At 50.3% G+C, this 27,184-nt stretch overlaps 1 protein-coding gene across 1 annotated transcript in view; it reads left to right on the top strand.

The window, feature by feature from the left end:
• ARHGEF1 (Rho guanine nucleotide exchange factor 1) overlaps nt 1-26,662 on the top strand; it is a 40,753-nt gene extending 14,091 nt beyond the window's left edge. The window contains exons 10-21 of the mRNA XM_062637949.1: nt 910-1,024; nt 2,851-2,951; nt 4,258-4,335; nt 5,256-5,331; nt 9,274-9,441; nt 18,815-18,902; nt 19,540-19,641; nt 20,954-20,994; nt 23,344-23,415; nt 24,345-24,425; nt 24,510-24,589; nt 26,591-26,662. Coding sequence (XP_062493933.1) covers nt 910-1,024; nt 2,851-2,951; nt 4,258-4,335; nt 5,256-5,331; nt 9,274-9,441; nt 18,815-18,902; nt 19,540-19,641; nt 20,954-20,994; nt 23,344-23,415; nt 24,345-24,425; nt 24,510-24,589; nt 26,591-26,662 — 1,074 coding nt within the window. The remainder of the gene's footprint in view (nt 1-909; nt 1,025-2,850; nt 2,952-4,257; nt 4,336-5,255; nt 5,332-9,273; nt 9,442-18,814; nt 18,903-19,539; nt 19,642-20,953; nt 20,995-23,343; nt 23,416-24,344; nt 24,426-24,509; nt 24,590-26,590) is intronic.
• Nucleotides 26,663-27,184: the final 522 nt, after the last annotated feature.

Below are 27,184 nucleotides of genomic sequence, written 5' to 3'. Positions count from 1 at the left end.
CCATCATCCGGGTACCAAACCCCATCAACCCGCCTCAAAACCCCCCAAAATCCCCCCAAATCGACCCAAAATGAACCAAATTAACCCAAAATGACCCAAATTAGCCCAAAATGACCCAAAATGACCCAAATTAACCCAATAGCTCCAAACCCATCCCCTGAGCCCCAAAGCATCACCAGAGATGCGCGCTTCAGCCCCATTATCTGGGTACCAAACCCCATCAACCCACCTCAAAACCCCCCAAAATCCCCCCAAATCGACCCAAAATGACCCAAATTAACCCAAAATGACCCAAATTAACCCAAAATGACCCAAAATACCCCAAAATAGTCCCAAACCCAGCCCCTCAGCCCCAAAGCATCACCAGGGATGCGCGCTTCAGCCCCATCATCCGGGTACCAAACCCCATCAACCCGCCTCAAAACCCCCCAAAATCCCCCCAAATCGACCCCAAATGACCCAAATTAACCCAAAATGACCCAAATTAACCCAAAATGACCCAAAATTCCCCAAAATAGTCCCAAACCCAGCCCCTCAGCCCCAAAGCATCACCAGGGATGCACGCTTCAGCCCCATCATCCGGGTACCAAACCCCATCAACCCATCTCAAAACGGCCCAAAATCCCCCCAAATCGACCCAAAATGAACCAAATTAACCCAAAATGTCCCAAATTAACCCAAAATGACCCAAATTACCCCAAAATCACCCCAAATTACCCCCAAACCCAGCCCCTGCCCCCCAAAGCATCACCAGGGATGCGCGCTTCAGCCCCATCATCCGGGTACCAAACCCCATCAACCCACCTCAAAACCCCCCAAAATCCCCCCAAATCGACCCAAAATGACCCAAATCGACCCAAAATGACCCAAAATCCCCCCAATTCACCCCAAATCTGCCCCCATTCGCAGGAGGCCGAGAGCCACCCCCGCTGCCGACGTCTTCAGCTCCGGGACATCATCCCCAGCGAGATGCAGCGCCTGACCAAGTACCCATTGCTCCTGCAGAGCATCAGTGCTTGTACCGGTGAGATCCAGCCCAAAATGACCCAAAACCGCCCAAATTCAGCCCAAAAACCGAGCCCCAACCCCTCTGCTGAGATCCAGCCCAAAATCAGCCCCAAAATCGCCCAAATTCACCCCAAAACGGAGCCCCAAACGCACCCCCCCCCTTCAACACCACCCATTGCTCGTGCAGAGCATCAGGGCTTGGACCGGTGAGATCCAGCCCAAAATGACCCAAAACCGCCCAAATTCACCCCAAAATGTAGCCCCAACCCCTCTGCTGAGATCCAGCCCAAAATCAGCCCCAAAATCGCCCAAATTCAACCCAAAACGGAGCCCCAAACACACAAACCCCCCCTTCAACACCACCCATTGCTCCTGCAGAGCATCAGTGCTTGTACCGGTGAGATCCAGCCCAAAATGACCCAAAACCGCCCAAATTCAGCCCAAAAACCGAGCCCCAACCCCTCTGCTGAGATCCAGCCCAAAAAACAGCCCCAAAATTGCCCAAATTCAACCCAAAACGGAGACCCAAACTCACCCCCCCCCTTCAACACCACCCACTGCTCCTGCAGAGCATCAGTGCTTGTACCAGTGAGATCCCGCCCAAAATGACCCAAAACCGCCCAAATTCAGCCCAAAATGTAGCCCCAACCCCTCTGCTGAGATCCAGCCCAAAATCAGCCCCAAAATCGCCCAAATTCAACCCAAAATGGAGCCCCAAACGCCCATGGCCCCCCATTGACTTCATTGACTCCATTGACTCCCATTGACCCCCATTGACCCCCATTGCCCCCCATTGCCCCCCATTGACCCCCATTGACTCCCATTGATCCCCATTGACTCCCACTGACTCCCATTGACCCCCATTGACTCCCATTGACTCCATTGCCCCCCATTGCCCCCCATTGCCCCCCATTGACCCCCATTGCCCCCCATTGACCCCCATTGACCCCCATTGACCCCCATTGACCCCATTGACCCCCATTGACCCCCATTGACTCCCATTGCACCCCATTGCCTCCCCTTGACCCCCATTGCCCCCCATTCCCATTGACCCCCATTGACCCCCATTGACCCCCATTGCCCCCCATTGCCCCCCATTGCCTCCATTGCCCCCAATTGGCCCCCATTGACCCCCATTGACCCCCATTGCCCCCCATTGTCCCCCATTGACTCCCATTGCCCCCCATCACCCCCCATTGACCCCCCCCATTGACCCATTGACCCCCATTGACCCCCATTGCCCCCCATTGACTCCCATTGCCCCCCATTGACCCCCATTGACCCCCATTGACTCCATTGACCCCCATTGCCCCCCATCGACTCCCATCGACCCCCATTGACCCCCATTGATCCCCATTGACCCCCATTGACCCCCATTGACCTCCATTGACCCCCATTGCCCCCCATGGACCCCATTGCCCCCCACTGCCCCCCATTGACCCCCATTGACCCCCATTGACCCCCATGGACTCCATTGACCCCCATTGCCCCCCATCGAGCCCCTTTCACTCCCATTGACTCCCATTGACCCCCATTGACTCCCATTCACCCCATTGTTTCCCATTGTCTCCCATTGACCCCCATTGACCCCCATTGACCCCCATTGACTCCATTGACTCCCATTGACCCCCATTGTCCCCCATTGACCCCCATTGACCCCCATTGTCCCCCATTGACCCCCATTGTCCCCCATTGCCCCCCATTGCCCCCCATTGACCCCCATTGTCCCCCATTGACTCCCATTGACCCCCATTGACCCCCATTGACTCCCATTGACCCCCATTGACCCCTATTGACCCCATTGCCCCCCATTGCCCCCCATTGCCCCCCATTGACCCCCAGAGGAACCCAAGGATCGGGCCCGCGTGGAGAAGGCGGCCGAGTGCTGCCGCCGCATCCTGGACCACGTCAACCGGGAGGTGCGGGACATGGAGAACCTCATGGTACGGACCAGTATAAACCAGTATAAACCAGTATAAACCAGTATGGACCGGTATGGACCAGTACGGACCAGTATAAACCAGTATAAACCAGTATAAACCAGTATGGGCCAGTATGGACCCCATTGGGGACCAGTATGGACCAGTATAGACCAGTATGGACCCCATTGGGGACCAGTATGGACCAGCATGGACCAGTATAAACTAGTATGGACCAGTATGGACCCCATTGGGGACCAGTATGGACCAGTATGGACCCCATTGGGGACCAGTATGGACCAGTATGGACCAGTATGGACCCCATTGGGTCCCAGTATGGGCCAGTATGGACCAGTATGGACCCATTGGGGACCAGTATGGACCAGTATGGACCAGTATGGACCCCATTGGGGACCAGTATGGACCAGTATGGACCCCATTGGGGACCAGTATGGACCAGTATGGACCAGTATGGACCCCATTGGGGACCAGTATGGACCAGTATGGACCCCATTGGGGACCAGTATGGGCCAGTATGGGCCAGTATGGACCCATTGGGGACCAGTATGGGCCAGTATGGACCAGTATGGGACCAGTGCATCCCTACTGGCCCCCCCTTTACCCTCCAGTGTCCCCCTCGTGCCCCCCAGTGCCTCCCAGTATGGAGCAGTCTATCCCAATCCCATCCCAGTTCATCCCAGTTCATCCCAATCCCATCCCAGTCCCTCCCAATCCATCCCAGTCCCTCCCAGTCCATCCCAATCCCATCCCAGTTCATCCCAATCCCATCCCAGTTCATCCCAGTTCAATCCCAGTTCATCCCAGTCAATCCCAGTTCCTCCCAGTTCATCCCAATCCCATCCCAGTCCATCCCAGTCCATCCCAATCCCCTCCCAATCCCATCCCAGTCCATCCCAGTCCATCCCAGTCCATCCCAGTGCCTCCCAATCCCATCCCAGTCCATCCCATTCCAATCCCAGTCCATCCCAGTCCATCCCAGTCCATCCCAATCCAGTCCCAGTCCATCCCAGTTCATCCCAATCCCATCCCAGTTCATCCCAGTTCATCCCAATCCCATCCCAGTCCCTCCCAGTGCCTCCCAGTCCATCCCAATCCAGTCCCAGTCCCTCCCATTCCCATCCCAGTCCATCCCAGTCCATCCCAATCCAATCCCAGTCCATCCCAGTCCCTCCCAGTGCCTCCCAGTCCCTCCCAGTCCATCCCAATCCAATCCCAATCCCATCCCAGTCCATCCCAGTCCATCCCAGTCCCTCCCAGTCCATCCCAATCCCATCCCAGTGCCTCCCAGTGCCTCCCATTGCCCCAACAGAAGCTCAAGGATTACCAGCGCCGCCTCGACCTCTCCGGCCTCAAGCAGAGCTCGGACCCCTTGCTGAGCGAGTTCAAGGTGAAAACACCCCAAAAACACCCAAAAACAGCCCCAAAACACCCAAAAACACCCTAAAACAGCCCCAAAACACCCCAAAACACCCCAAAACAACCCAAAACCACCCAAAACACCCCCAAAACACCCCAAAACAACCCCAAAACAGCCCAAAAACACCCCAAAACAGCCCCAAAACACCCCAAAAACAGCCCAAATCAGCCCCAAACAGGCCAAAATCAGCCCAAAACACCCCAAAACAGCCCAAAACACCCCCAAAACACCCCAAAACACCCCAAAACCACCCCAAAACAGCCCCAGAACACCCAAATACACCCCCAAAACACCCCAAAACAACCCAAACCCACCCCAAAACACCCCCAAAACAGCCCCAAAACCACCCCAAAACCACCACCCAAAACAGCCCAAAACCACCCCAAAACAGCCCAAAAACACCCAAATACACCCCCAAAACACCCAAAAACACCCCCAAATCACCAAAAACTACCCAAAATTCCCCAAAATCACCCAAAATTACCCCAAACCACCCCAAACCACCCAAAACGACCCAAAATGACCCAAAACCCCCCAAAATGACCCAAATTCACCCCAAAAAAAACAAAATCACCCAAAATCACCCAAAACCCCCAAAATGACCCAAAATGAACCAAATTCACCCCAAATTCCCCAGTGCAGGGACCTGACCCAAAATGACCCAAATTCACCCCAAATTGCGCAGGGCAGGGACCTGACCAAGCGCAAGCAGGTGCACGAGGGACCCCAAAATGCCCCAAAACCCCCAAAATCTCCCAAAATGACCCAAAATGCCCCAAAATGACCTCAAAATCACCCAAAATGACCCAAAATGACCCAAAATCACCCAAAATGACCCAAAACCACCCAAAATGACCCAAAATAACCCAAATTCACCCCAAATTGTGCAGTGCAGGGACCTGACCAAGCGCACGCTGGTGCACGAGGGGCCCCTGAGCTGGCGCCTGAGCAGGGACAAGGCCGTGGGTGAGCATTTTTGGGGCAAAATCCGGTGGTTTTGGGGCACTTTGGGGCAGTTTCGGGGGTTTTGGGCATTTTGGGGTATTTTGGGGCATTTTGGGTAGTTTAGGGTGGTTTTGGGCCATTTTGGGGCATTTGGGTGGTTTGGGGACATTTCGGGTGGGTTTTGGGGCATTTTGGGTGGTTTTGGGGCCTTTTGGGTGGTTTTGGGTATTTTGGGGCATTTTGGGTGGTTTTGGGGCATGTTGGGTGGTTTTGGGTGGGGTTGGCTGGGTTTGGGTCATTTTAGGGCATTTCAGGTGCTTTTGCGTGGTTTGGGGGCATTTTTGGTGGTTTTGGGACATTTTGGGTGGTTTGGAGGCATTTTGGGGCATTTTGGGCATTTCAGGTGGGTTTTGGGGCATTTTGGGGTGGTTTGGAGGCATTTTGGGGCATTTGGGGCATTTCAGGTGGGTTTTGGGGCATTTGGGGGGGTTTGGGGCATTTAGGGTGGTTTTGGGTCATTTTGGGTGGTTTTGGGTGGGGTTGGGTGGGTTTGGGTCATTTTAGGGCATTTCAGGTGCTTTTGGGTGGTTTGAGGGCATTTTGGGTGGTTTTGGGGCATTTTGGGTGGTTTTGGGGCATTTTGGGGGTGGTTTTGGGGCATTTTGAGGGGTTTTGGGTCATTTTGGGTGGTTTTGGGGCATTTCGGGTGGGTTTGGGTCATTTTAGGGCATTTCAGGTTCTTTTGGGTGGTTTGAGGGGATTTTGGTGGGTTTTGGGGCATTTTGGGTGGTTTTGGGGGGATTTTGGGTCATTTTGGGTGGGTTTGGGTCATTTTAGGGCATTTCAGGTTCTTTTGGGTGGTTTGGGGGTATTTTGGTGATTTTAGGGCATTTCGGGTGGTTTTGGGGCATGTTGGGTGGTCTTGGGTGGGGTTGGGTGGGTTTGGGTCATTTTAGGGCATTTCAGGTGCTTTTGGGTGGTTTGAGGGGATTTTGGGTGGTTTTGGGGCATTTTGGGTGGTTTGGAGGCATTTTGGGGCATTTTGGGCATTTCAGGTGGGTTTTGGGGCATTTGGGGTTTGGGGCATTTTGGGGTGGTTTGGGGGCATTTTGGGTGGTTTTGGGGCATATTGGGTGGTTTTGGGTTGTTTTGGGGCATTTTGGGTGGTTTTGGGTGGGGTTGGGTGGGTTTGGGTCATTTTGGGGTTTTTGCATTTTTGGTGCTTTTGGGTGGTTTTTTGGGTTTTAACCCGTTTTTTCAGGTGGTTTGGGCCCATTTTGGGTGGTTTTGGGTGCTTTGCAGCACCAGGTGGGTTTGGGCTCATTTTGGGGGGGTTTTAGCTCATTTTGTTGTGTTTTAGCTCATTTTAGGGTGTTTTTAGCTCATTTTAGGGTGTTTTAGCTCATTTTTGGGTGTTTTTTTCTCATTTTCGGGGTGTTTTAGCTCATTTTGGGGTGTTTTTGGCTCATTTTCGGGGTGTTTTAGCTTACTTTAGGGTGTTTTAGCTCATTTTGGGGTGTTTTAGCACATGTTGGGTTGATTTAGCTCATTTTAGTGTGTATTTAGCTCATTTTGGGGTGTTTTAGGTTTGGGTCATTTTAAGGTGTTTTTGGGGCATTTTGGGGGGGCATGGGTTTAGGGGCATTTTGGGTGGTTTTGGGTCATTTTGGGTGTTTTTAGCTCATTTTGAGGTATTTTAGCTCATTTTAGGGTGTTTTGGGGTAATTTTTGGGGTGTTTTAGCTTATTTTGGGGTGTTTTAGCTTACTTTATGGTGTTTTAGCTCATTTTGGGGTGTTTTATCCCATTTTCGGGGTGTTTTAACCCATTTTTGGGGTGTTTTAGCTCATTTTTGGGGGGTTTTAGCTCATTCTGACCCATTTTTGGGCCGTTTTCGCTCATTTGGGGGCCGTTTTTGTTCATTTTTTGACCGTTTCCGCTCATTTTTTGCTGTTTCATCTCATTTTTTTCCCGTTTTTGGGTTGTTTCACCCCATTTTCACTCTCCAATGGCAGAGGTGCCGGTGCTGCTGCTCGACGACCTCCTGCTCATTTCGGGGCCGTTCTCGCTCATTTCTGGGCCGTTTTCGCTCATTTTTGGACCGTTTTAACCCGTTTTTTCCCGTTTTTTCCCATTTCGGCCCCAATTTGGGGTGCAGAGGTGCAGGTGCTGCTGCTCGACGACCTCCTGGTGCTGCTGCAGCGCCAGGACGAGCGCTTCCTCCTGCTCATTTTGGGGTGGTTTAGCTCATTTTGGGGTGTTTTAGCTCATTTTAGGGTGTTTTTAGCTCATTTTAGGGTGTTTTAGCTCATTTTAGGGTGTTTTAGCTCATTTTGGGGTGTTTTAGCTCATTTTGGGGTGTTTTAGCTCATTTTGGGGTGTTTTAGCACATGTTGGGTTGATTTAGCTCATTTTAGTGTGTTTTTGGCTCATTATAGGGTGTTTTAGCTCATTTTAGAGTGTTTTTGGCTCATTTTCGGGGTGTTTTTGGCTCGTTTTGGGGTCATTTTTGGGGTGTTTTAGCTTACTTTAGGGTGTTTTAGCTCATTTTGGGGTGTTTTAGCTCATTTTGGGGTGTTTTATCCCATTTTCGGGGTGTTTTAACCCATTTTTGGGGTGTTTTAGCTCATTTTTGGGGTGTTTTAGCTCGTTCTGACCCATTTTTGGGCCGTTTTCGCTCATTTGGGGGCCGTTTTTGTTCATTTTTTGACCGTTTCCGCTCATTTTTTGCCGTTTCATCTCATTTTTTGCCCGTTTTTGCCCATTTTCACCCCATTTTCGCTCTCCAATGGCAGAGGTGCTGGCGCTGCTGCTCGACGACCTCCTGCTCATTTCGGGGCCGTTCTCGCTCATTTCTGGGCCGTTTTCGCTCATTTTTGGACCGTTTTAACCCATTTTTTCCCGTTTTTTCCCGTTTTCACCCCAATTTTGGGTGCAGAGGTGCAGGTGCTGCTGCTCGACGACCTCCTGGTGCTGCTGCAGCGCCAGGACGAGCGCTTCCTCCTGCTCATTTTGGGGTGTTTTAGCTCATTTTGGGGTGTTTTAGCTCATTTTAGGGTGTTTTAGCTCATTTTTGGTGTGTTTTAGCTCATTTTGGGGTGTTTTTAGCTTATTTTGGGGTATTTTCGCTCATTTGGGTTGTTTTAGCTCATTTTAGGGGGTTTTAGCTCATTTTGGGGTGTTTTAGCTCATTTTAGGGTGTTTTCGCTCATTTTAGGGTGTTTTAGCTTACTTTAGGTTTTAGCTCATTTTGGGATGTTTTAGCACATTTTGGGTTGATTTAGCTCATTTTAGCGTGTTTTTAGCTCAATTTGGCCTTTTTTAGCTCATTTTGGGGTATTTTCGCTCATTTTGGGGTGCTTTAGCTCATTTTGGGGTGTTTTAGCTCATTTTGGGGGGGGTTAGCTCATTTTGGGGTGTTCTAGCTCATTTTTGGGGTGTTTTAGCTCGTTCTGACCCATTTTTGGGCCGTTTTCGCTCAATTTTGTGCCGTTTTCGCTCAATTTTGGGTCGTTTTTGCTCATTTTTGTGCCATTTTCACTCATTTTTTGCCGTTTCTTCTCATTTTTTGCCCGTTTTTGGGTTGTTTCACCCCATTTTGGCTCTGTCCCCCCCAGAGGTGCCGGTGCCGCTGCTCGACGACCTCCTGCTCATTTTGGGGCCGTTCTCGCTCATTTCTGGGCCGTTTTCACTCATTTTTGGACCGTTTTAACCCATTTTTTGACCATTTTTGCTCATTTTTGGACCATTTTTGCTCATTTTTGGACCGTTTTAACCCATTTTTTCCCGTTTTTTCCCGTTTTCACCCCATTTTGGCTCTGTCCCCCCCAGAGGTGCCGGTGCTGCTGCTCGAGGACCTCCTGCTCATTTCGGGGCCGTTCTCGCTCATTTCTGGGCCGTTTTCGCTCATTTTTGGACCGTTTTTTCCCGTTTTTTCCCGTTTTCACCCCAATTTGGGGTGCAGAGGTGCAGGTGCTGCTGCTCGACGACCTCCTGGTGCTGCTGCAGCGCCAGGACGAGCGCTTCCTCCTGCGCTGCCACAGCCGGAGCCTGGCGCCGGCCCCCGACGGGAAGCGGCTGCTGAGCCCCGTTCTGCGCCTGCGCGCGGCCATGACGCGCCTCGTGGCCACCGGTAGGGGGCGCTACAACAGCGGGGGCGTCGCAGCCAATGGGGAGCGAGGGGAGGGGCTTGGGGGGGGCGGGGGGGGATTTGGGGTTAAAAAAGGGGGGTTTGGGGGGAAAAAGGGTGATTTTGGGTAAAAACGGGGGAGTGGGGTAAAAAATGGTGGTTTTGGGTAAAAGAGGGGGGTAAAAAGGGGGTTTTGGGTAAAAAAGGGGGGTTTTGGGGGGAAAAATGGTGATTTTGGGTGAAAACGGGGGAGTGGGGTAAAAAATGGGGGTTTTGGGGGAAAAAAGGGGGGTTTTGGGTAAAAAGGGGGGTTTGGGGGAAAAATGGTGATTTTGGGTAAAAAGGAGGGGGTTTGGGGGGAAAAATGGTGATTTGGGGTAAAAAAGGGGGGTTTTGGGTAAAAAGGGGGGTTTTGGGGGAAAAAGTGGGATTTGGAGGGAAAATGGTGATTTTGGGTAAAAAGGGGGGGTTTCGGGGGAAAAATGGTGATTTGAGGTAAAAAAGGGGGGGTTTGGGTAAAAAGGGGGGTTTGGGGGGAAAAATGGTGATTTTGGGTAAAAAAGAAGGGGCTTGGGGGGAAAAATGGTGATTTGGGGTAAAACGGGGGTAAAAAGGGGGGGGTTTGGGTAAAAAAGGGGGGGTTTGGGGGAAAAAATGGTGATTTTGGGTAAAAAAGGGGGAGAGGGGTAAAAAATGGTGGTTTTGGGTAAAAAAAGGGGGTAAAAAGGGGGGTTTTTGGGGAAAAAGTGGGATTTGGGGGGAAAAATGGTGATTTTGGGTAAAAAAAGAGGAGGTTGGTGAAAAATGGTAATTTTGGGTAAAAATGGGGGGGTTGGGGGGAAAAATGGTGATTTTGGGTAAAAATGGGGGAGAGGGGTAAAAAATGGTGGGTTTGGGTAAAAAAGGGGGTAAAAAGGGGGGTTTTGGGTAAAAAGGGGGGTTTTGGGGGAAAAAGTGGGATTTGGGGGGAAAAATGGTGATTTGGGGTAAAAAAGGGGGGTTTTGGGTAAAAAGGGGGGTTTGGGGGGAAAAATGGTGATTTTGGGTAAAAAGGAGGGGGTTTGGGGGAAAAATGGTGATTTTGGGTAAAAAAGGGGGGGTTGGGGTAAAAAATGGTGATTTTGGGTGAAAAGGGGGTTTGGGGGGAAAAATGGTGATTTTTGGGTAAAAAGGGGGGTAAAAAAGGGGGGTTTTGGGCAAAAAAGGGGGGTTTTGTGGGAAAAAATGGTGATTTTGGGTAAAAAAGGGGGGTTTTGGGCAAAAAAGGGGGGTTTTGGGGGAAAAATGGTGATTTGGGGTAAAAAAGGGGGGTTGGGGGAAAAAAATGGTGATTTGAGGTAAAAAGTGGGATTTTGGGGGCAAAAATGGTGATTTTGGGTAAAAAAGGGGGGTTTGGGGGGAAAAATGGTGATTTTGGGTAAAAAAGGGGGAGAGGGGTAAAAAATGGTGGTTTTGGGTAAAAAAAGGGGGTAAAAAGGGGGGTTTTGGGGGAAAAAGTGGGATTTGGGGGGAAAAATGGTGATTTGGGGTAAAAAAGGGGTGCTTTTTAGGGAAAAATGGTGATTTTGTGTAAAGAGGGGAGGTTTAGAGGGAAAAATGGTGATTTTGGGTAAAAAAGGGGGTTTGGGGTAAAAAATGGTGATTTTGGGTGAAAAGGGGGGTAAAAAAGGGGGTTTTTGGCTAAAAAGGGGTGTTTTCAGGGAAAAAAATGGTGATTTGGAGTAATAAAGGGGGGGTTGGGGGGAAAAATTGATGATTTTGTGTAAAAAAGGCGGGGAGTGGGGTAAAAAATGGTGATTTTGGGTGAAAAGGGGGTAAAAAGGGGGGTTTCGGGTAAAAAAGGGGGGTTTTGGGGGAAAAATGGTGATTTGGGGTAAAAACGGGGGGGTGGGGAAAAAAGGGGGTTTTGGGTAAAAAGGGGGGTTTGCAGAAAAAAGGTGATTTTGGGTAAAAAAGGGGAGGTTTTGGGGAAAAATGGTGATTTGGGGTAAAAATGGGGGGTTTTGGGGGAAAAAATGGAGATTTTGGGTAAAAAGGGAGTTTTGGGGTAAAAAAATGGTGATTTGGGGTAAAAAGGGGGGTAAAAAAGGGGGCTTTGGGGAAAAAGGTTTTTTTTGGGGAAAAAGGGGGGGTGGGGGAAAAAATTGATGATTTTGGGTAAAAAAGTGGGGTTTGGGGGAAAAAATGGTGATTTTGGGTAAAAAGGGGGGGTTTCGGGGGAAAAATGGTGATTTGAGGTAAAAAAGGGGGGGGTTTGGGTAAAAAGGGGGGTTTGCAGAAAAAAAGGTGATTTTGGGTAAAAAAGGGGGGTTTGGGGGAAAAAATGGTGATTTTGGGTAAAAATGGGTTTGGGGTAAAAATTGGTGATTTTGGGTAAAAAGGTGATTTGGGATAAAAATTGGTTATTTGGGGTTAAAAGGGGGGTTGGGGTAAAAAATGGTGATTTTGGGTAAAAAAGGGGGGTTTGGGGGTAAAAAGAGGGGTTTGGGGTAAAAAGGGTTATTTTTGGTAAAAAGGGGTGTTTTGGGGAGAAAATTGGTTATTTTGGGTAAAAAGGTGGTTTTGGGGTGAAAAGGGGGGGTTTGGGGTAAAAATTGGTTATTTTGGATAAAAAGTCAATTTTGGAGTAGAAGGAGTGGTTTTGGGGTAAAATCGGTTATTTTGGGGAAAAATGGGCGATTTGGGGTAAAAATGATGATTTTGGGGATCAAAAAGGGTGATTTGGGTCAAGAAGGGTGATTTTGGGGTGAAAAATTGTGATTTGGGGTAAAAATGGTGATTTGGGGGTAAAATGGGTGATTTTGGGGGTGAAAACCAGCGATTTAGCGTAAAAAGGGTGATTTTGGGGTGAAAACCGGCGATTTGGGGTAAAAATGGTGATTTGGGGTTAAAAAGGGCGATTTTGGGGTGAAAAATAGGGATTTTGGGGTGAAAAAGCGATTTTGGGTAAAAATGGTGATTTTGGGGTGAAAGAATTTTTGGGTGCAAAGGGGTTTTGGGGTAAAAAAAGGGGATTTTGGGTGCAAAGGGGATTTTTGGGGTAAAAAAGGGGGATTTTGGGTGCAAAGGGGATTTTGGGTAAAAAAGGGGGATTTTGGGTGCAAAGGGGATTTTTGGGGTAAAAAAGGGGTTTTTGGGTGCAACGGGGTTTTGGGGTAAGAAAAGGGGATTTTGGGTAAAAAAGGGATTTTGAGTGCAAAGGGGATTTGGGGGTAAGAAAAGGGCATTTTGGGGTAAAAAAGGGGGATTTGGGGTAAAAAAGAGGGATTTTGGGTGCAAAGGGGGTTTTGGGGCAAAAAAGGGGGATTTTGGGTAAAAAAGGGATTTTGGGTTTTTGGGGTAAAAAAGAGGGATTTGGGGGTAAAAAAGGGGGATTTGGGGGTAAAAAAGGGGATTTTGGGTAAAAAAGAGGGATTTGGGGTGCAAAGGGGATTTGGGGTAAAAAAGAGGGATTTTGGGGGTAAAAAAAGGGGATTTTGGGTGCAAAGGGGTTTTGGGGTAAAAAAAGGGGATTTTGGGTGCAAAGGGGATTTTTGGGGTAAAAAAGGGGGATTTTGGGTGCAAAGGGGTTTTGGGCTAAAAAAAGGGGATTTTGGGTAAAAAAGAGGGGATTTTGGGTGCAAAGGGGATTTTTGGGGTAAAAAAGGGGATTTTGGGTGCAAAGGGGGTTTTGGGGTTAAAAAAGGGGATTTTGGGTGCAAAGTGGTTTTGGGGTAAAATAGGGGGATTTTGGGTGCAAAGGGGATTTTGGGGGTAAAAAAGAGGGATTTTGGGTGCAAAGGGGGGTTTGGGGTAAAAAAAAGGGAGTTTGGGTGCAAAGGGGATTTTTGGGGCAAAAAAAGGGGATTTTGGGTGCAAAGGGGATTTTGGGGTAAAAAAGGGGATTTTGGGTGCAAAGGGGATTTTGGGTGCAAAGGGGATTTTTGGGGTAAAAAAGGGGATTTTGGGTGCAAAGGGGATTTTTGGGGTAAAAAAGGGGGATTTTGGGTGCAAAGGGGATTTTTGGGGTAAAAAAGGGGATTTTGGGTGCAAAGGGTTTTTTGGGGTAAAAAAAGGGGATTTTGGGTGTAAAGGGGATTTTTGGGGTAAAAAAGGGGGATTTTGGGTGCAAAGGGGATTTTTGGGGTAAAAAAGGGGGATTTTGGGTGCAAAGGGGTTTTGGGGTAAAAAAGAGGGATTTTGGGTGCAAAGGGGATTTTTGGGGTAAAAAAAGGGGATTTTGGGTGCAAAGGGGTTTTGGGCTAAAAAAAGGGGATTTTTGGGTAAAAAAGAGGGAGTTGGGGTGCAAAGGGGATTTGGGGTAAAAAAGAGGGATTTTGGGGGTAAAAAAAGGGGATTTTGGGTGCAAAGGGGATTTTTGGGGTAAAAAAAGGGGATTTTGGGTGCAAAGGGGATTTTGGGGGTAAAAAAAGGGGATTTTGGGTGCAAAGGGGATTTTTGGGGTAAAAAAGGGGATTTTGGGTGGGGTAAAAAAGGGGATTTTGGGTGCAAAGGGGATTTTGGGGTAAAAAAAGGGGATTTTGGGTAAAAAAAGGGGATTTTGGGTGCAAAGGGGATTTTTGGGGTAAAAAAAGGGGATTTTGGGTGCAAAAAAAAAAGGGGATTTTAAAAAGGGATTTTGGGTGCAAAGGGTGTAAAAAAGGGGGATTTTGGGTGCAAAGGGGATTTTTGTGGTAAAAAAAGGGGATTTTGGGTGCAAAGGGGATTTTGGGTAAAAAAAAGAGCGATTTTGGGTGCAAAGGGGATTTTTGGGGTAAAAAAGTGGGATTTTGGGGTAAAAAAAGGGGATTCTGGGTGCAAAGGGTTTTTTGGGGTAAAAAAAGGGGATTTTGGGTGCAAAGGGGATTTTTGGGGTAAAAAAGGGGATTTTGGGTGCAAAGGGAATTTTGGGGGTAAAAGGGGATTTTGGGTGGGGTAAAAAAAGGGGATTTTGGGTGCAAAGGGGATTTTGGGGTAAAAAAAGGGGATTTTGGGTGCAAAGGGGATTTTGGGGTAAAAAAAGGGGATTTTGGGTGCAAAGGGGATTTTGGGGTAAAAAAAGGGGATTTTGGGTAAAAAAGGGGGATTTTGGGGTAAAAAAAGGGGATTTTGGGTGCAAAGGGGCTTTGGGGTAAAAAAAGGGGATTTTGGGGTAAAAACGGGATTTTGGGGTAAAAACGGGATTTTGGGGTAAAAAAAGGGGATTTTGGGTGCAAAGGGGTTTTGGGGTAAAAAAAAGGGATTTGGGGGTAAAAAAGGGGGATTTTGGGTGCAAAGGGGATTTTGGGGGTAAAAAAAGGGGATTTTGATTTTGGGTAAAAAAGGGGATTTTGGGTGCAAAGGAGATTTTTGGGGTAAAAAAAGGGATTTTGGGTGCAAAGGGGATTTTTGGGGTAAAAAAAGGGGATTTTGGGTAAAAAAGACGGATTTTGGGTGCAAAGGGGATTTTGGGGTAAAAAAAGAGGATTTTGGGTGCAAAGGGGATTTTGGGGTAAAAAAGGGGATTTTGGGTGCAAAGGGGATTTTTGGGGTAAAAAAGGGGTTTTTGGGTGCAACGGGGTTTTGGGGTAAGAAAAGGGGATTTTGGGTAAAAAAGGGATTTTGGGTGCAAAGGGGATTTCGGGTTAAAAAAGAGGGGAAAGGGGATTTTGGGTAAAAAAGGGGGATTTTGGGGTAAAAAAAGGGGATTTAGGGTAAAAAAGAGGGATTTGGGGTGCAAAGGGGATTTGGGGTAAAAAAGGGGATTTTGGGTGGGAAAAAGGGGATTTTGGGTGGAAAAAGGGGATTTTGGGTGGAAAAAAGGGGATTTTGGGTAGAAAAAAGGGGGATTTTGGGTGGAAAAAAGGGGGATTTTGGGTGGAAAAAGGGGATTTTGGGTGCAAAGGGGTTTTGGGGTAAAAAAGGGGGATTTTGGGTGCAAAGGGGATTTTGGGGTAAAAAAAGGGGATTTTGGGTGCAAAGGGGATTTTTGGGGTAAAAAAGGGGGATTTTGGGTGCAAAGGGGATTTTGGGGTAAAAAAGTGGTAAAAAAGGGGGATTTTGGGTGCAAAGGGGATTTTTGGGGTAAAAAAAGGGGATTTTGGGTGCAAAGGGGGTTTTGGGGTAAAAAAGGGGGATTTTGGGTAAAAAAGGGATTTTGGGTGCAAAGGGGGTTTTGGGGTAAAAAAGAGGGATTTTGGGTGCAAAGGGGATTTTTGGGGTAAAAAAGGGGATTTTGGGTGCAAAGGGGATTTTTGGGGTAAAAAAAGGGGATTTTGGGTGCAAAGGGGTTTTGGGGTAAAAAAAGGGGATTTTGGGTAAAAAAGGGATTTTGGGTGCAAAGGGGATTTTTGGGGTAAAAAAAGGGGATTTTGGGTAAAAAAGGGATTTTGAGTGCAAAGGGGATTTGGGGGTAAGAAAAGGGCATTTAGTGGTAAAAAAGGGGGATTTGGGGTAAAAAAGAGGGATTTTGTGTGCAAAAGGGGTTTTGGGGTAAAAAAGTGGGATTTTGGGGTAAAAAAGGGGGATTTTGGGTGCAAAGGGTTTTTTGGGGTAAAAAAAGGGGATTTTGGATGCAAAGTGGTTTTGGGGTAAGAAAAGGGGATTTTGGGTAAAAAAGGGATTTTGGGTGCAAAGGGGATTTTGGGGGTAAAAAAGGGGGATTTTGGGGTGAAAAAAGGCGATTTTGGGTGCAAAGGGGATTTTTGGGGTAAAAAAGGGGGATTTTGGGTGCAAAGGAGATTTTTGGGGTAAAAAAAGGGATTTTGGGTGCAAAGGGTATTTTGGGGTAAAAAAAGGGATTTTTGGTAAAAAAGGGGGATTTTGGGTGCAAAGGGGTTTTGGGGTAAAAAAAGGGATTTTTGGTAAAAAAGGGGGATTTTTGGTGCAAAGGCGATTTTGGAGTAAAAAAGGGGGTTTTGGGGTAAAAAAGAGGGATTTTGGGTGCAAAGGGGGTTTTGGGGTAAAAAAGGGGGATTTTGGGTCCTAAGGGGGTTTTTGGGGTAAAAAAAGGGGATTTTGGTTAAAAAAGAGGGATTTTGGGGTAAAAAAGGGGGGTTTGGGGTAAAAAAGAGGGATTTGGGGTAAAAAAGACGGATTTGGGGTAAAAAAGAGGGATTTTGGGGGTAAAAAAAGGGGATTTTGGGGTAAAAAAGGGGATTTTGGGGTAAAAAAGGGGATTTTGGGTGCACATGGGATTTTGGGGGTAAAAAAGGGATTTTTGGTGCAAAGGGTTTTTGGGGGTAAAAAAAGGGGATTTTGGGTGCAAAGGGGATTTTGGATTTAAAAAGGGGGATTTTGGGTAAAAAAGAAGGATTTTGGGTGCAAAGGGGGTTTTGGGTTAAAAAAGAGGGATTTTGGGTGCAAAGGGTTTTTTGGGGTAAAAAAGGGGATTTTTGGGGTAAAAAAGGGGGATTTTGGGTGCAAAGGGGTTTTGGGGTAAAAAAAGGGGATTTTGGGTGCAAAGGGGATTTTTGGGGTAAAAAAGGGGATTTTGGGTGCAATGGGGATTTTTGGGGTAAAAAAAAGGGGATTTTGGGTGCAAAGCGGATTTTGGAGTAAAAAAAGGGGTTTTGGGGCAAAAAAGAGGGATTTTGGGTGCAAAGGGGTTTTGGGGGTAAAAAAAGGGGATTTTGGGTAAAAAAAGGGATTTTGGGTGCAAAGGGGATTTGGGGGTAAGAAAAGGGGATTTTGGGTAAAAAAGAGGGATTTTGTGTGCAAAAGGGATTTTGGGGTAAAAAAGGGCATTTTGGGGTAAAAAATGGGGATTTGGGGTAAAAAAGAGCGATTTTGGGTGCAAAGGGTTTTTTGGGGTAAAAAAAGGGGATTTTGGGTGTAAAGGGGATTTTGGGGGTAAAAAAGGGGGATTTTGGGTGCAAAGGAGATTTTTGGAGTAAAAAAGGGGTTTTTGGGTGCAAAGGGGATTTGGGGTAAAAAAAGGGGATTTTGGGTAAAAAAGAGGGATTTTGGGTGCAAAGGGGGTTTCGGGTTAAAAAAGAGGAATTTTGGGTGCAAAGGGTTTTTTGGGGTAAAAAAAGGGGATTTTGGGTAAAAAAAGAGGGATTTTGGGTGCAAAGGGGATTTTGGGCGTAAAAAAAGGGGATTTTGGGTGCAAAGGGGATTTTGGGTAAAAAAGAGGGATTTTGGGTGCAAAGGGGATTTTTTGGGGCAAAAAAAGGGGATTTTGGGTGCAAAGGGGATTTTGGGGTAAAAAAAGGGGATTTTGGGTGCAAAGGGGATTTTGGGGGCAAAAAAAGGGGATTTTGGGTAAAAAAGGGGGATTTTGGGTGAAAAAGCGATTTTGGGTAAAAATGGTGATTTTGGGGTGAAAGAATTGGTGATTTTGGGTAAAAAAGGCGATTTTGGGGTAAAAAGGGTGATTTTGGGGTGAAAAAGGGTGATTTTGGGGTGAAAAAGGGTGATTTTGGGGTGAAAAGGGTGATTTTGGGGTGAAAAAGGGTGATTTTGGGGTGCCAAAGGGTGATTTTGGGGTGAAAAAGGGCGATTTTGGGGTGAAAAAGGGTGATTTTGGGGTGAAAAAGGGTGCTTTTAGGGAGCCAAAGGCTGATTTTGGGGTGATAATGACGATTTTGGGGTGAAAAATGGCGCTTTTGGGGTGCCGAAGGCTGAATTTGGGGTGATAATGACGATTTTGGGGTGAAAAAGGACGATTTTGGGGTGAAAAGGGTGAATTTGGGGTGAAAAAAGGTGATTTTGGGGTGCCGAAGGCTGAATTTGGGGTGAAAAAGGCTGATTTTGGGGTGAAAAAGGACGATTTTGGGGTGAAAAAGGCTGATTTTGGGGTGAAAAAGGACGATTTTGGCGTGCCAAATGTTGATTTTGGGGTGAAAAGGGTGACTTTGGGGTGAAAAAGGTGATTTTGGGGTGATAATGATGATTTTGGAGTGCCAAAGGCTGATTTTGGGGTGAAAAAGGACGATTTTGGGGTGAAAAGGGTGATTTTGGGGTAAAAAAGGGGGATTTTGGGGTGAAAAAGGCTGATTGTGAGGTGCCAAAGGCTGATTTTGGGGTGAAAAAAGGCGACTTGGGGATGGAAAGGCTGATTTTGGGGTGAAAAAAAGGTGATTTTGGGGTGAAAGAGGTGATTTTGGGGTGAAAAGGGTGATTTTGGGGTGAAAAAAGGCGATTTTGGAGTGCCAAAGTCTGATTTTGGGGTGAAAAAGGTGATTTTGAGGTGCCAAAGGCTGATTTTGGGGTGAAAAGGGTGATTTTGGGGTGAAAAAGGACGATTTTAGGGTGAAAAATGGCGATTTTGGGGTGCGAAAGGCTGATTTTGGGGTGATAATGACAATTTTGGGGTGAAAAAGGACGATTTTGGGGTGCCGAAGGCTGATTTTGGGGTGAAAAATGGTGATTTTGGGGTGCCAAAGGCTGATTTTGCCCCTTTTTTGCCCCCCAGACCCCAAGGCCTTTTACGTCATCATCAGCTGGGACAATGGGGCCCAGATCTACGAGCTGGGGGCCCAGACGGTGGCCGAGAGGAAGAAGTGGGGCTGGGGGGGGCCCATTGGGGTCTATGGGGGTCCCATTGTGCCCTATGGGGGTCCCATTGTTCCCTATGGGGGTCCCATTGTGCCCTATGGGGCTCCATTGCTCCTTATGGGGGTCCCATTGTGTCCTATGGGGGTCCCATTGTGCCCTATGGGGGTCCCATTGTGCCCTATGGGGGTCCCATTGTTCCCTATGGGGGTCCCATTGTGCCCTATGGGGGTCCCATTGCGCCCTATGGGGGTCCCATTGTTCCCTATGGGGGTCCCATTGTGTCCTATGGGGGTCCCATTGCTCCCTATGGGGGTCCCATTGTTCCCTATGGGGGTCCCATTGCTCCCTATGGGGGTCCCATTGTTCCCTATGGGGGTCCCATTGTTCCCTATGGGGGTCCCATTGCTCCCTATGGGGGTCCCATTGTTCCCTATGGGGGTCCCATTGCTCCCTATGGGGGTCCCATTGTCCCCTATGGGGCTCCATTGTTCCCTATGGGGGTCCCATTGTTCCCTATGGGGGTCCCATTGTTCCCTATGGGGGTCCCATTGTTCCCTATGGGGGTCCCATTGTTCCCTATGGGGGTCCCATTGTTCCCTATGGGGTCCCATTGTTCTCTATGGGGGTCTGCCCCTCCCCCAGCTGGTGTGACCTCATCAATGAAACCGCCGGAGCCCTCCCCCTCCCGGGGACCCCCCGTGGGAAAGGGGGGAGGGGCGGGGCCCCGCCCCCCACCCCCCTCGAGTGAGTTTGGGGGGGGGGGGAGGGGGGGAAGGGGGGGATTTGGGGGTAAAAAAAGGGGATTTTGGGGTAAAAAAGGGATTTTGGGTAAAAAAGGGGGATTTTGGGTGCAAAGGGGGTTTTGGGGTAAAAAAGGGGGATTTGGGGGTAAAAAAGGGGATTTTGGGGGTAAAAAAAGGGGATTTTGGGTGTAAAAGGGTTTTGGGGTAGAAAAAGGGAATTTTGGGTAAAAAAGAGGGATTTTGTGTGCAAAGGGGGTTTTGGGTTAAAAAAGGGATTTTGGGTGCAAAGGGGATTTTGGGGTAAAAAAGAGGGATTTTGGCTAAAAAAAGGGGGATTTTGAGTGCAAGGGTTTTTTTTGGTAAAGAAAGGGGGTTTTGGGGTAAAAAAAAAGGGATTTTGGGGTAAAAGGGGATTTTTGGGTGCAAAGGGGGTTTTGGGGTAAAAGGGGGGATTTGGGGTAAAAAAGGGGGATTTGGGGTGCAAAGGGATTTTGGGGTAAAAAAGGGGATTTTGGGTAAAAAAGAGGGAATTTGGGTGCAAAAGGGATTTTTGGGGTAAAAAAAAGGGGATTTGGGGTAAAAAAGAGGGATTTTGGGTGCAAAGGGGATTTTAGGGTAAAAAAAGGGGATTTTGGGTGCAAAGGGGATTTTGGGGTAAAAAAGGGGGATTTTGGGTGCAAAGGGGGATTTGGGGGTAAAAAAAGGGGGATTTGGGGCAAAGGGGTTTTTGGGGTAAAAAAGAGGGATTTTGGGTGCAAAGGGGATTTTGGGGTAAAAAAAGGGGATTTTGGGTGCAAAGGGGATTTTGGGGTAAAAAAGAGGGATTTAGGGTGCAAAGGGGATTTTGGGGTAAAAAAAGGGGATTTTGGGTGCAAAGGGGATTTTTGGGGCAAAAAAAGGGGATTTTGGGTAAAAAAGGGGGATTTTGGGTGCAAAGGGATTTTGGGGTAAAAAAAAGGGGATTTGGGGTAAAAAAGAGGGATTTTGGGTGCAAAGGGGATTTTGGGGTAAAAAAGGGGGATTTTGGGTGCAAAGGGGATTTTGGGGGTAAAAAAAGGGGGTTTTGGGTGCAAAGGGGTTTTTGGGGTAAAAAAGAGGGATTTTGGGTGCAAAGGGGATTTTGGGGTAAAAAAAGGGGATTTTGGGTGCAAAGGGGATTTTTGGGGCAAAAAAAGGGGATTTTGGGTAAAAAAGGGGGATTTTGGGGTAAAAAAAAGGGGATTTGGGGTAAAAAAGAGGGATTTTTGGGGTAAAAAAAGGGGATTTTGGGGTTTTTGTTTTTTTTTTCTCTGACCCCCCCCCTTCCCCCACAGAGAGGAAGAGAACGGGGGGGGGGTGAAGGAGACGCTGGATGGTGAGTGGGGCTCTATGGGTCTCTATGGGTCTCTATGGGTCTCTATGGGTCTCTATGGGTCCCTATGGGTCTCTGTGGGGTCCCTATGGGTCTCTATGGGGTCCCTATGGGTCGCTATGGGTCTCCATGGGTCTCTATGGGTCTCTATGGGGTCTCTATGGGTCTCTATGGGTCTCTATGGGGTGTCTATGGGTCTCTATGGGTCTCTATGGGTCTCTATGGGTCTCTATGGGGTCTCTATGGGTCTCTATGGGTCTCTATGGGGTCTCTATGGGTCTCTATGGGGTCTCTATGGGTCTCTATGGGGCTCTATGGGGCTCTATGGGGTCTCTATGGGGCTCTATGGGGGTCTATGGGGCTCTATGGGGGCTCTATGGGGCTCTATGGGGTCTCTATGGGTCTCTGTGGGGTCCCTATGAGTCTCTATGGGTCTCTATGGGGTCTCTATGGGTCTCTATGGGTCTCTATGGGGTCCCTATGGGTCTCTATGGGTCTCTATGGGGTCTCTATGGGTCTCTATGGGGTCTCTATGGGTCCCTATGGGTCTCTATGGGTCTCTATGGGGTCTCTATGGGTCTCTATGGGGTCTCTATGGGTCTCTATGGGGTCTCTATGGGTCTCTATGGGTCTCTATGGGTCTCTATGGGGTCCCTATGGGTCTCTATGGGTCTCTATGGGGTCTCTATGGGTCTCTATGGGTCCCTATGGGTCCCTATGGGTCTCTATGGGTCTCTATGGGTCTCTATGGGTCCCTATGGGTCTCTATGGGTCTCTATGGGGTCTCTATGGGTCTCTATGGGTCTCTATGGGGTCCCTATGGGTCTCTATGGGTCTCTATGGGGTCTCTATGGGTCTCTATGGGTCTCTATGGGTCTCTATGGGTCCCTATGGGGTCTCTATGGGGTCTCTATGGGTCTCTATGGGTCTCTATGGGTCCCTATGGGTCTCTATGGGGTCTCTATGGGTCTCTATGGGTCTCTATGGGTCTCTATGGGTCTCTATGGGGTCTCTATGGGTCTCTATGGGGTCTCTATGGGTCTCTATGGGGTCTCTATGGGTCTCTATGGGTCTCTATGGGTCTCTCTGGGGTCCCTATGGGTCTCTATGGGTCTCTATGGGGTCTCTATGGGTCTCTATGGGTCCCTATGGGTCCCTATGGGTCTCTATGGGTCTCTATGGGTCTCTATGGGTCCCTATGGGGTCTCTATGGGGTCTCTATGGGTCTCTATGGGTCTCTATGGGTCCCTATGGGTCTCTATGGGGTCTCTATGGGTCTCTATGGGTCTCTATGGGTCCCTATGGGTCCCTATGGGTCTCTATGGGTCTCTATGGGGTCTCTATGGGTCTCTATGGGTCTCTATGGGTCTCTATGGGTCCCTATGGGTCTCTATGGGTCCCTATGGGTCTCTATGGGGTCTCTATGGGTCCCTATGGGTCTCTATGGGTCTCTATGGGGTCTCTATGGGTCCCTATGGGTCTCTATGGGTCTCTATGGGGTCTCTATGGGTCTCTATGGGGTCTCTATGGGGTCTCTATGGGTCTCTATGGGTCTCTATGGGTCTCTATGGGGTCTCTATGGGTCTCTATGGGTCCCTATGGGTCTCTATGGGTCTCTATGGGTCTCTGTGGGTCTCTATGGGTCTCTATGGGTCTCTATGGGTCTCTATGGGGTCTCTATGGGTCTCTATGGGTCTCTATGGGTCTCTATGGGGTCTCTATGGGTCTCTATGGGTCTCTATGGGTCTCTATGGGGTCTCTATGGGTCTCTATGGGTCCCTATGGGTCTCTATGGGTCTCTATGGGTCTCTATGGGGTCTCTATGGGTCTCTATGGGTCCCTATGGGTCTCTATGGGGTCTCTATGGGTCTCTATGGGTCCCTATGGGTCTCTATGGGGTCTCTATGGGTCTCTATGGGTCTCTATGGGGTCTCTATGGGTCTCTATGGGTCTCTATGGGTCTCTATGGGGTCTCTATGGGTCTCTATGGGTCTCTATGGGTCTCTATGGGGTCTCTATGGGTCTCTATGGGTCTCTATGGGTCTCTATGGGGTCTCTATGGGTCTCTATGGGTCCCTATGGGTCTCTATGGGTCTCTATGGGTCTCTATGGGGTCTCTATGGGTCTCTATGGGTCCCTATGGGTCTCTATGGGGTCTCTATGGGATCTCTATGGGTCCCTATGGGTCTCTATGGGGTCTCTATGGGTCTCTATGGGTCTCTATGGGGTCTCTATGGGTCTCTATGGGTCTCGATGGGGTCTCTATGGGTCTCTATGGGTCCCTATGGGTCTCTATGGGTCTCTATGGGTCCCTATGGGTCTCTATGGGTCTCTATGGGCTCTGCCCCCCAGAGGTGCCGGTGCTGGGCACTGCCCCCCCCTTGCCCGGGGAGGGGGGGCTGGCGGCCGCTGCGCTGCAGAGAGGTGAGAGCCCCAAAACCGCCTGAAACGGCCCCAAAACAGCCCCGGAACACAAAAAACAGCCAAAAACAGCCAAAATCACCCCAAAAACACCCAAAAACAGCCAAAATCACCCCAAAAACACCCAAAAACAGACAAAATCACCCAAAAAACACCCAAAAACAGCCAAAAACATCCCAAAACACCCAAAATCACCCCAGATCACCCCAAAACAGCCCCGGAACACCAAAAACAGCCAAAAACACCCCAAAAACACACAAAAAACACCCAAAAACACCCAAAACCACCCAAAATCAGCCAAAAACACCAAAAAACACCCAAAATCACAAAAAAACACCCAAAATCACCCCCAAACACCCAAACAACACCCAAAATCACCCCAAATCACCCCAAAACAGCCCCGGAACACCCAAAACCACCCAAAATCACCCCAAATCAGCCCAAAATCACCCCAAACCACCCATAGCCCCCCAATATACCCCCCTATGTACCCCTAAATACCCCCTATATGCCCCCATATCCCCCCCATACCCCCCCATATCCCCCCATATCCCCCCCCATATCCCCCCCATATCCCCCCATAACCCCCCCATAGCCCCCCCATATCCCCCCATATCCCCCCCATATCCCCCCCATATCCCCCCCCATCCCCCCATATCCCCCCATATCCCCCCATATCCCCCCCACATCCCCCCCATATCCCCCCCCCATCCCCCCATATCCCCCCCATCCCCCCCCATATCTCCCCATATCCCCCCATATCCCCCCCATAACCCCCCCATACCCCCCATATCCCCCCCATATATCCACCCCATATCCCCCCCATCTCCCCCCATATCCCCCCCATATCCCCCCACACCCCCCATCCCCCCCATATCCCCCCCCATCCCCCCCCCACCCCCCCCATGTAACCCCTCCCCTCCCCCCCCCAGTGGCAGCTCTGAGGCGGCTCCTCCCCTCCCCCCTCCCCCCACCGCGGGACGAGACCGAGGCTCCCGATGGGGGAGGGGCAGGTACGGACCGGGGGGGGGGAGGGGGGGGATGGGCCCCTCCCCCTCCCCCATCGCTCATTGGCCCCCTCCCCTCCCCCCACTTAGGGGTCACGGAGCCCCCCCCCTATGCGGCCGGGGTGGGGGAGGAGCTGCGGGGCCTGGAGGAGGTGCTGCTGAGGCTGAAGGTGGGGCTGGGACCCATAAGTGTGGGGCAGGGACCCATAGAATGGGGCTGAGACCCATTAGTGTGGGGCTGGGACCCATAAGTGTGGGGCTGGGACCCATAAGTGTGGGGCTGGGACCCATAGAATGGGGCTGGGACCCATAAGTGTGGGGCTGGGACCCATAGAATGGGGCTGGGACCCATAAGTGTGGGGCTGGGACCCATAAGTGTGGGGCTGGGACCCATAGAATGGGGCTGGGACCCATAAGTGTGGGGCTGGGACCCATAGAATGGGGCTGGGACCCATTAGTGTGGGGCTGGGACCCATAAGTGTGGGGCTGGGACCCATAAGTGTGGGGCTGGGACCCATAAGTGTGGGGCTGGGACCCATAGAATGGGGCTGGGACCCATAAGTGTGGGGCTGGGACCCATAAGTGTGGGGCTGGGACCCATAGAATGGGGCTGGGACCCATAAGTGTGGGGCTGGGACCCATAAGTGTGGGGCTGAGACCCATAAACCCATAAGTGTGGGGCTGGGACCCATAAGTGTGGGGCTGGGACCCATAAGTGTGGGGCTGGGACCCATAGAATGGGGCTGGGACCCATAAGTGTGGGGCTGGGACCCATAGAATGGGGCTGAGACCCATAAGTGTGGGGCTGGGACCCATTAGTGTGGGGCTGGGACCCATAGAATGGGGCTGGGACCCATAAGTGTGGGGCTGGGACCCAGAGACAGGGGCTGGCACCCATAGAATGGGGCTGGGACCCGTATCTGTGGGGCTGGGACCCATAGAATGGGGCTGGGACCCATAGAATGGGGCTGGGAGAATGGGGGGCTGGGACCCATAGAAGTGGGGGCTGGGACCCATAAGAGAGGGGCTGGGACCCATAAGTGTGGGGCTGGGACCCAAAGAGAGGAGCTGGGACCCATAAGTGTGGGGCTGGGACCCAAAGAGAGGGGCTGGGACCCATAAGTGTGGGGCTGGGACCCAAAGAGAGGGGCTAGGACCCATAAGTGTGGGGCTGGGACCCATAAGTGTGGGGCTTGGACCCATAAGTGTGGGGCTGGGACCCAAAGAGAGGGGCTGAGACCCATAAGTGTGGGGCTGGGACCCATAGAATGGGGCTGGGACCCATAAGTGTGGGGCTGGGACCCAAAGAGAGGGGCTGGGACCCATAGAATGGGGCTGGGACCCATAAGTGTGGGGCTGGGACCCATAGAATGGGGCTGAGACCCATAGAATGGGGCTGGGACCCATTAGTGTGGGGCTGAGACCCATAAGTGTGGGGCTGGGACCCAAAGAGAGGGGCTGGGACCCATAAGTGTGGGGCTGGGACCCATAAGTGTGGGGCTGAGACCCATAAGTGTGGGGCTGAGACCCATAGAATGGGGCTTGGACCCATAAGTGTGGGGCTGGGACCCATAAGTGTGGGGCTGGGACCCATGGGGCTGGGACAGGGGGGCTGGGACCCATAGAATGGGGCTGGGACCCATAGAATGGGGCTGGGACCCATAGAATGGGGCTGGGACCCATAAGTGTGGGGCTGGGACCCATAAGTGTGGGGCTGGGACCCATAAGTGTGGGGCTGGGACCCATAAGTGTGGGGCTGGGACCCATAGAATGGGGCTGGGACCCATAAGTGTGGGGCTGGGACCCATAGAATGGGGCTGGGACCCATAAGTGTGGGGCTGGGACCCATAGAATGGGGCTGGGACCCATAAGTGTGGGGCTGGGACCCATAGAATGGGGCTGGGACCCATAAGTGTGGGGCTGGGACCCATAGAATGGGGCTGGGACCCATAAGTGTGGGGCTGGGACCCATAGAATGGGGCTGGGACCCATAGAATGGGGCTGGGACCCATAGAATGGGGCTGGGACCCATAAGTGTGGGGCTGGGACCCAAAGAGAGGGGCTGGGACCCATAAGTGTGGGGCTGGGACCCATAAGTGTGGGGCTGGGACCTGCTATGGGGCTGCCCATGACCCGCTATGGGGCTGCCCCACTGCTATGGGGCACGGCAGGAGCTGGAGGAGAGCTGGCAGCTCCAACAGGCCCTGGGCAAGCGCGGCCCCACAGGAGCCGGAGACACGTGAGGGGCAGGTAGGGGGCGCTATGGGGTCTCTATGGGGTCCCTATGGGTCTCTATGGGGTCTCTATGGGTCCCTATGGGTCTCTATGGGTCTCTATGGGGTCTCTATGGGTCCCTATGGGGTCTCTATGGGTCTCTATGGGGTCTCTATGGGTCTCTATGGGGTCTCTATGGGTCTCTATGGGGTCTATGGGGTCCCTATGGGGCTCTATGGGTCCCTGTGGGGTCTCTATGGGGCTGTATGGGGTCTCTATGGGTCTCTATGGGGTCTCTATGGGTCTCTATGGGTCTCTATGGGGTCCCTATGGGGCTCTATGGGTCCCTGTGGGGTCCCTATGGGTCTCTATGGGGTCTCTCTAGGGTCTCTACAGGGGCTCTATGGGTCCTTATGGGGCTCTATGGGGTCTCTGTGGGTCTCTATGGGGCTCTGTGGGGGCTCTACAGGGTCTCTATGGGGTCTCTATGGGTTCTCTATGGGTCTCTATGGGTCCCTATGGGGCTCTATGGGGTCCCTATGGATCTCTAT

The sequence above is a fragment of the Pezoporus occidentalis genome, unplaced genomic scaffold, assembly GCF_034315485.1.
Source record: "Pezoporus occidentalis ecotype Australia unplaced genomic scaffold, CSIRO_AGI_Poc_V1 ctg549, whole genome shotgun sequence".
Taxonomy (NCBI): domain Eukaryota; kingdom Metazoa; phylum Chordata; class Aves; order Psittaciformes; family Psittacidae; genus Pezoporus; species Pezoporus occidentalis.
This window is presented reverse-complemented; position numbering and strand designations above follow the sequence as displayed.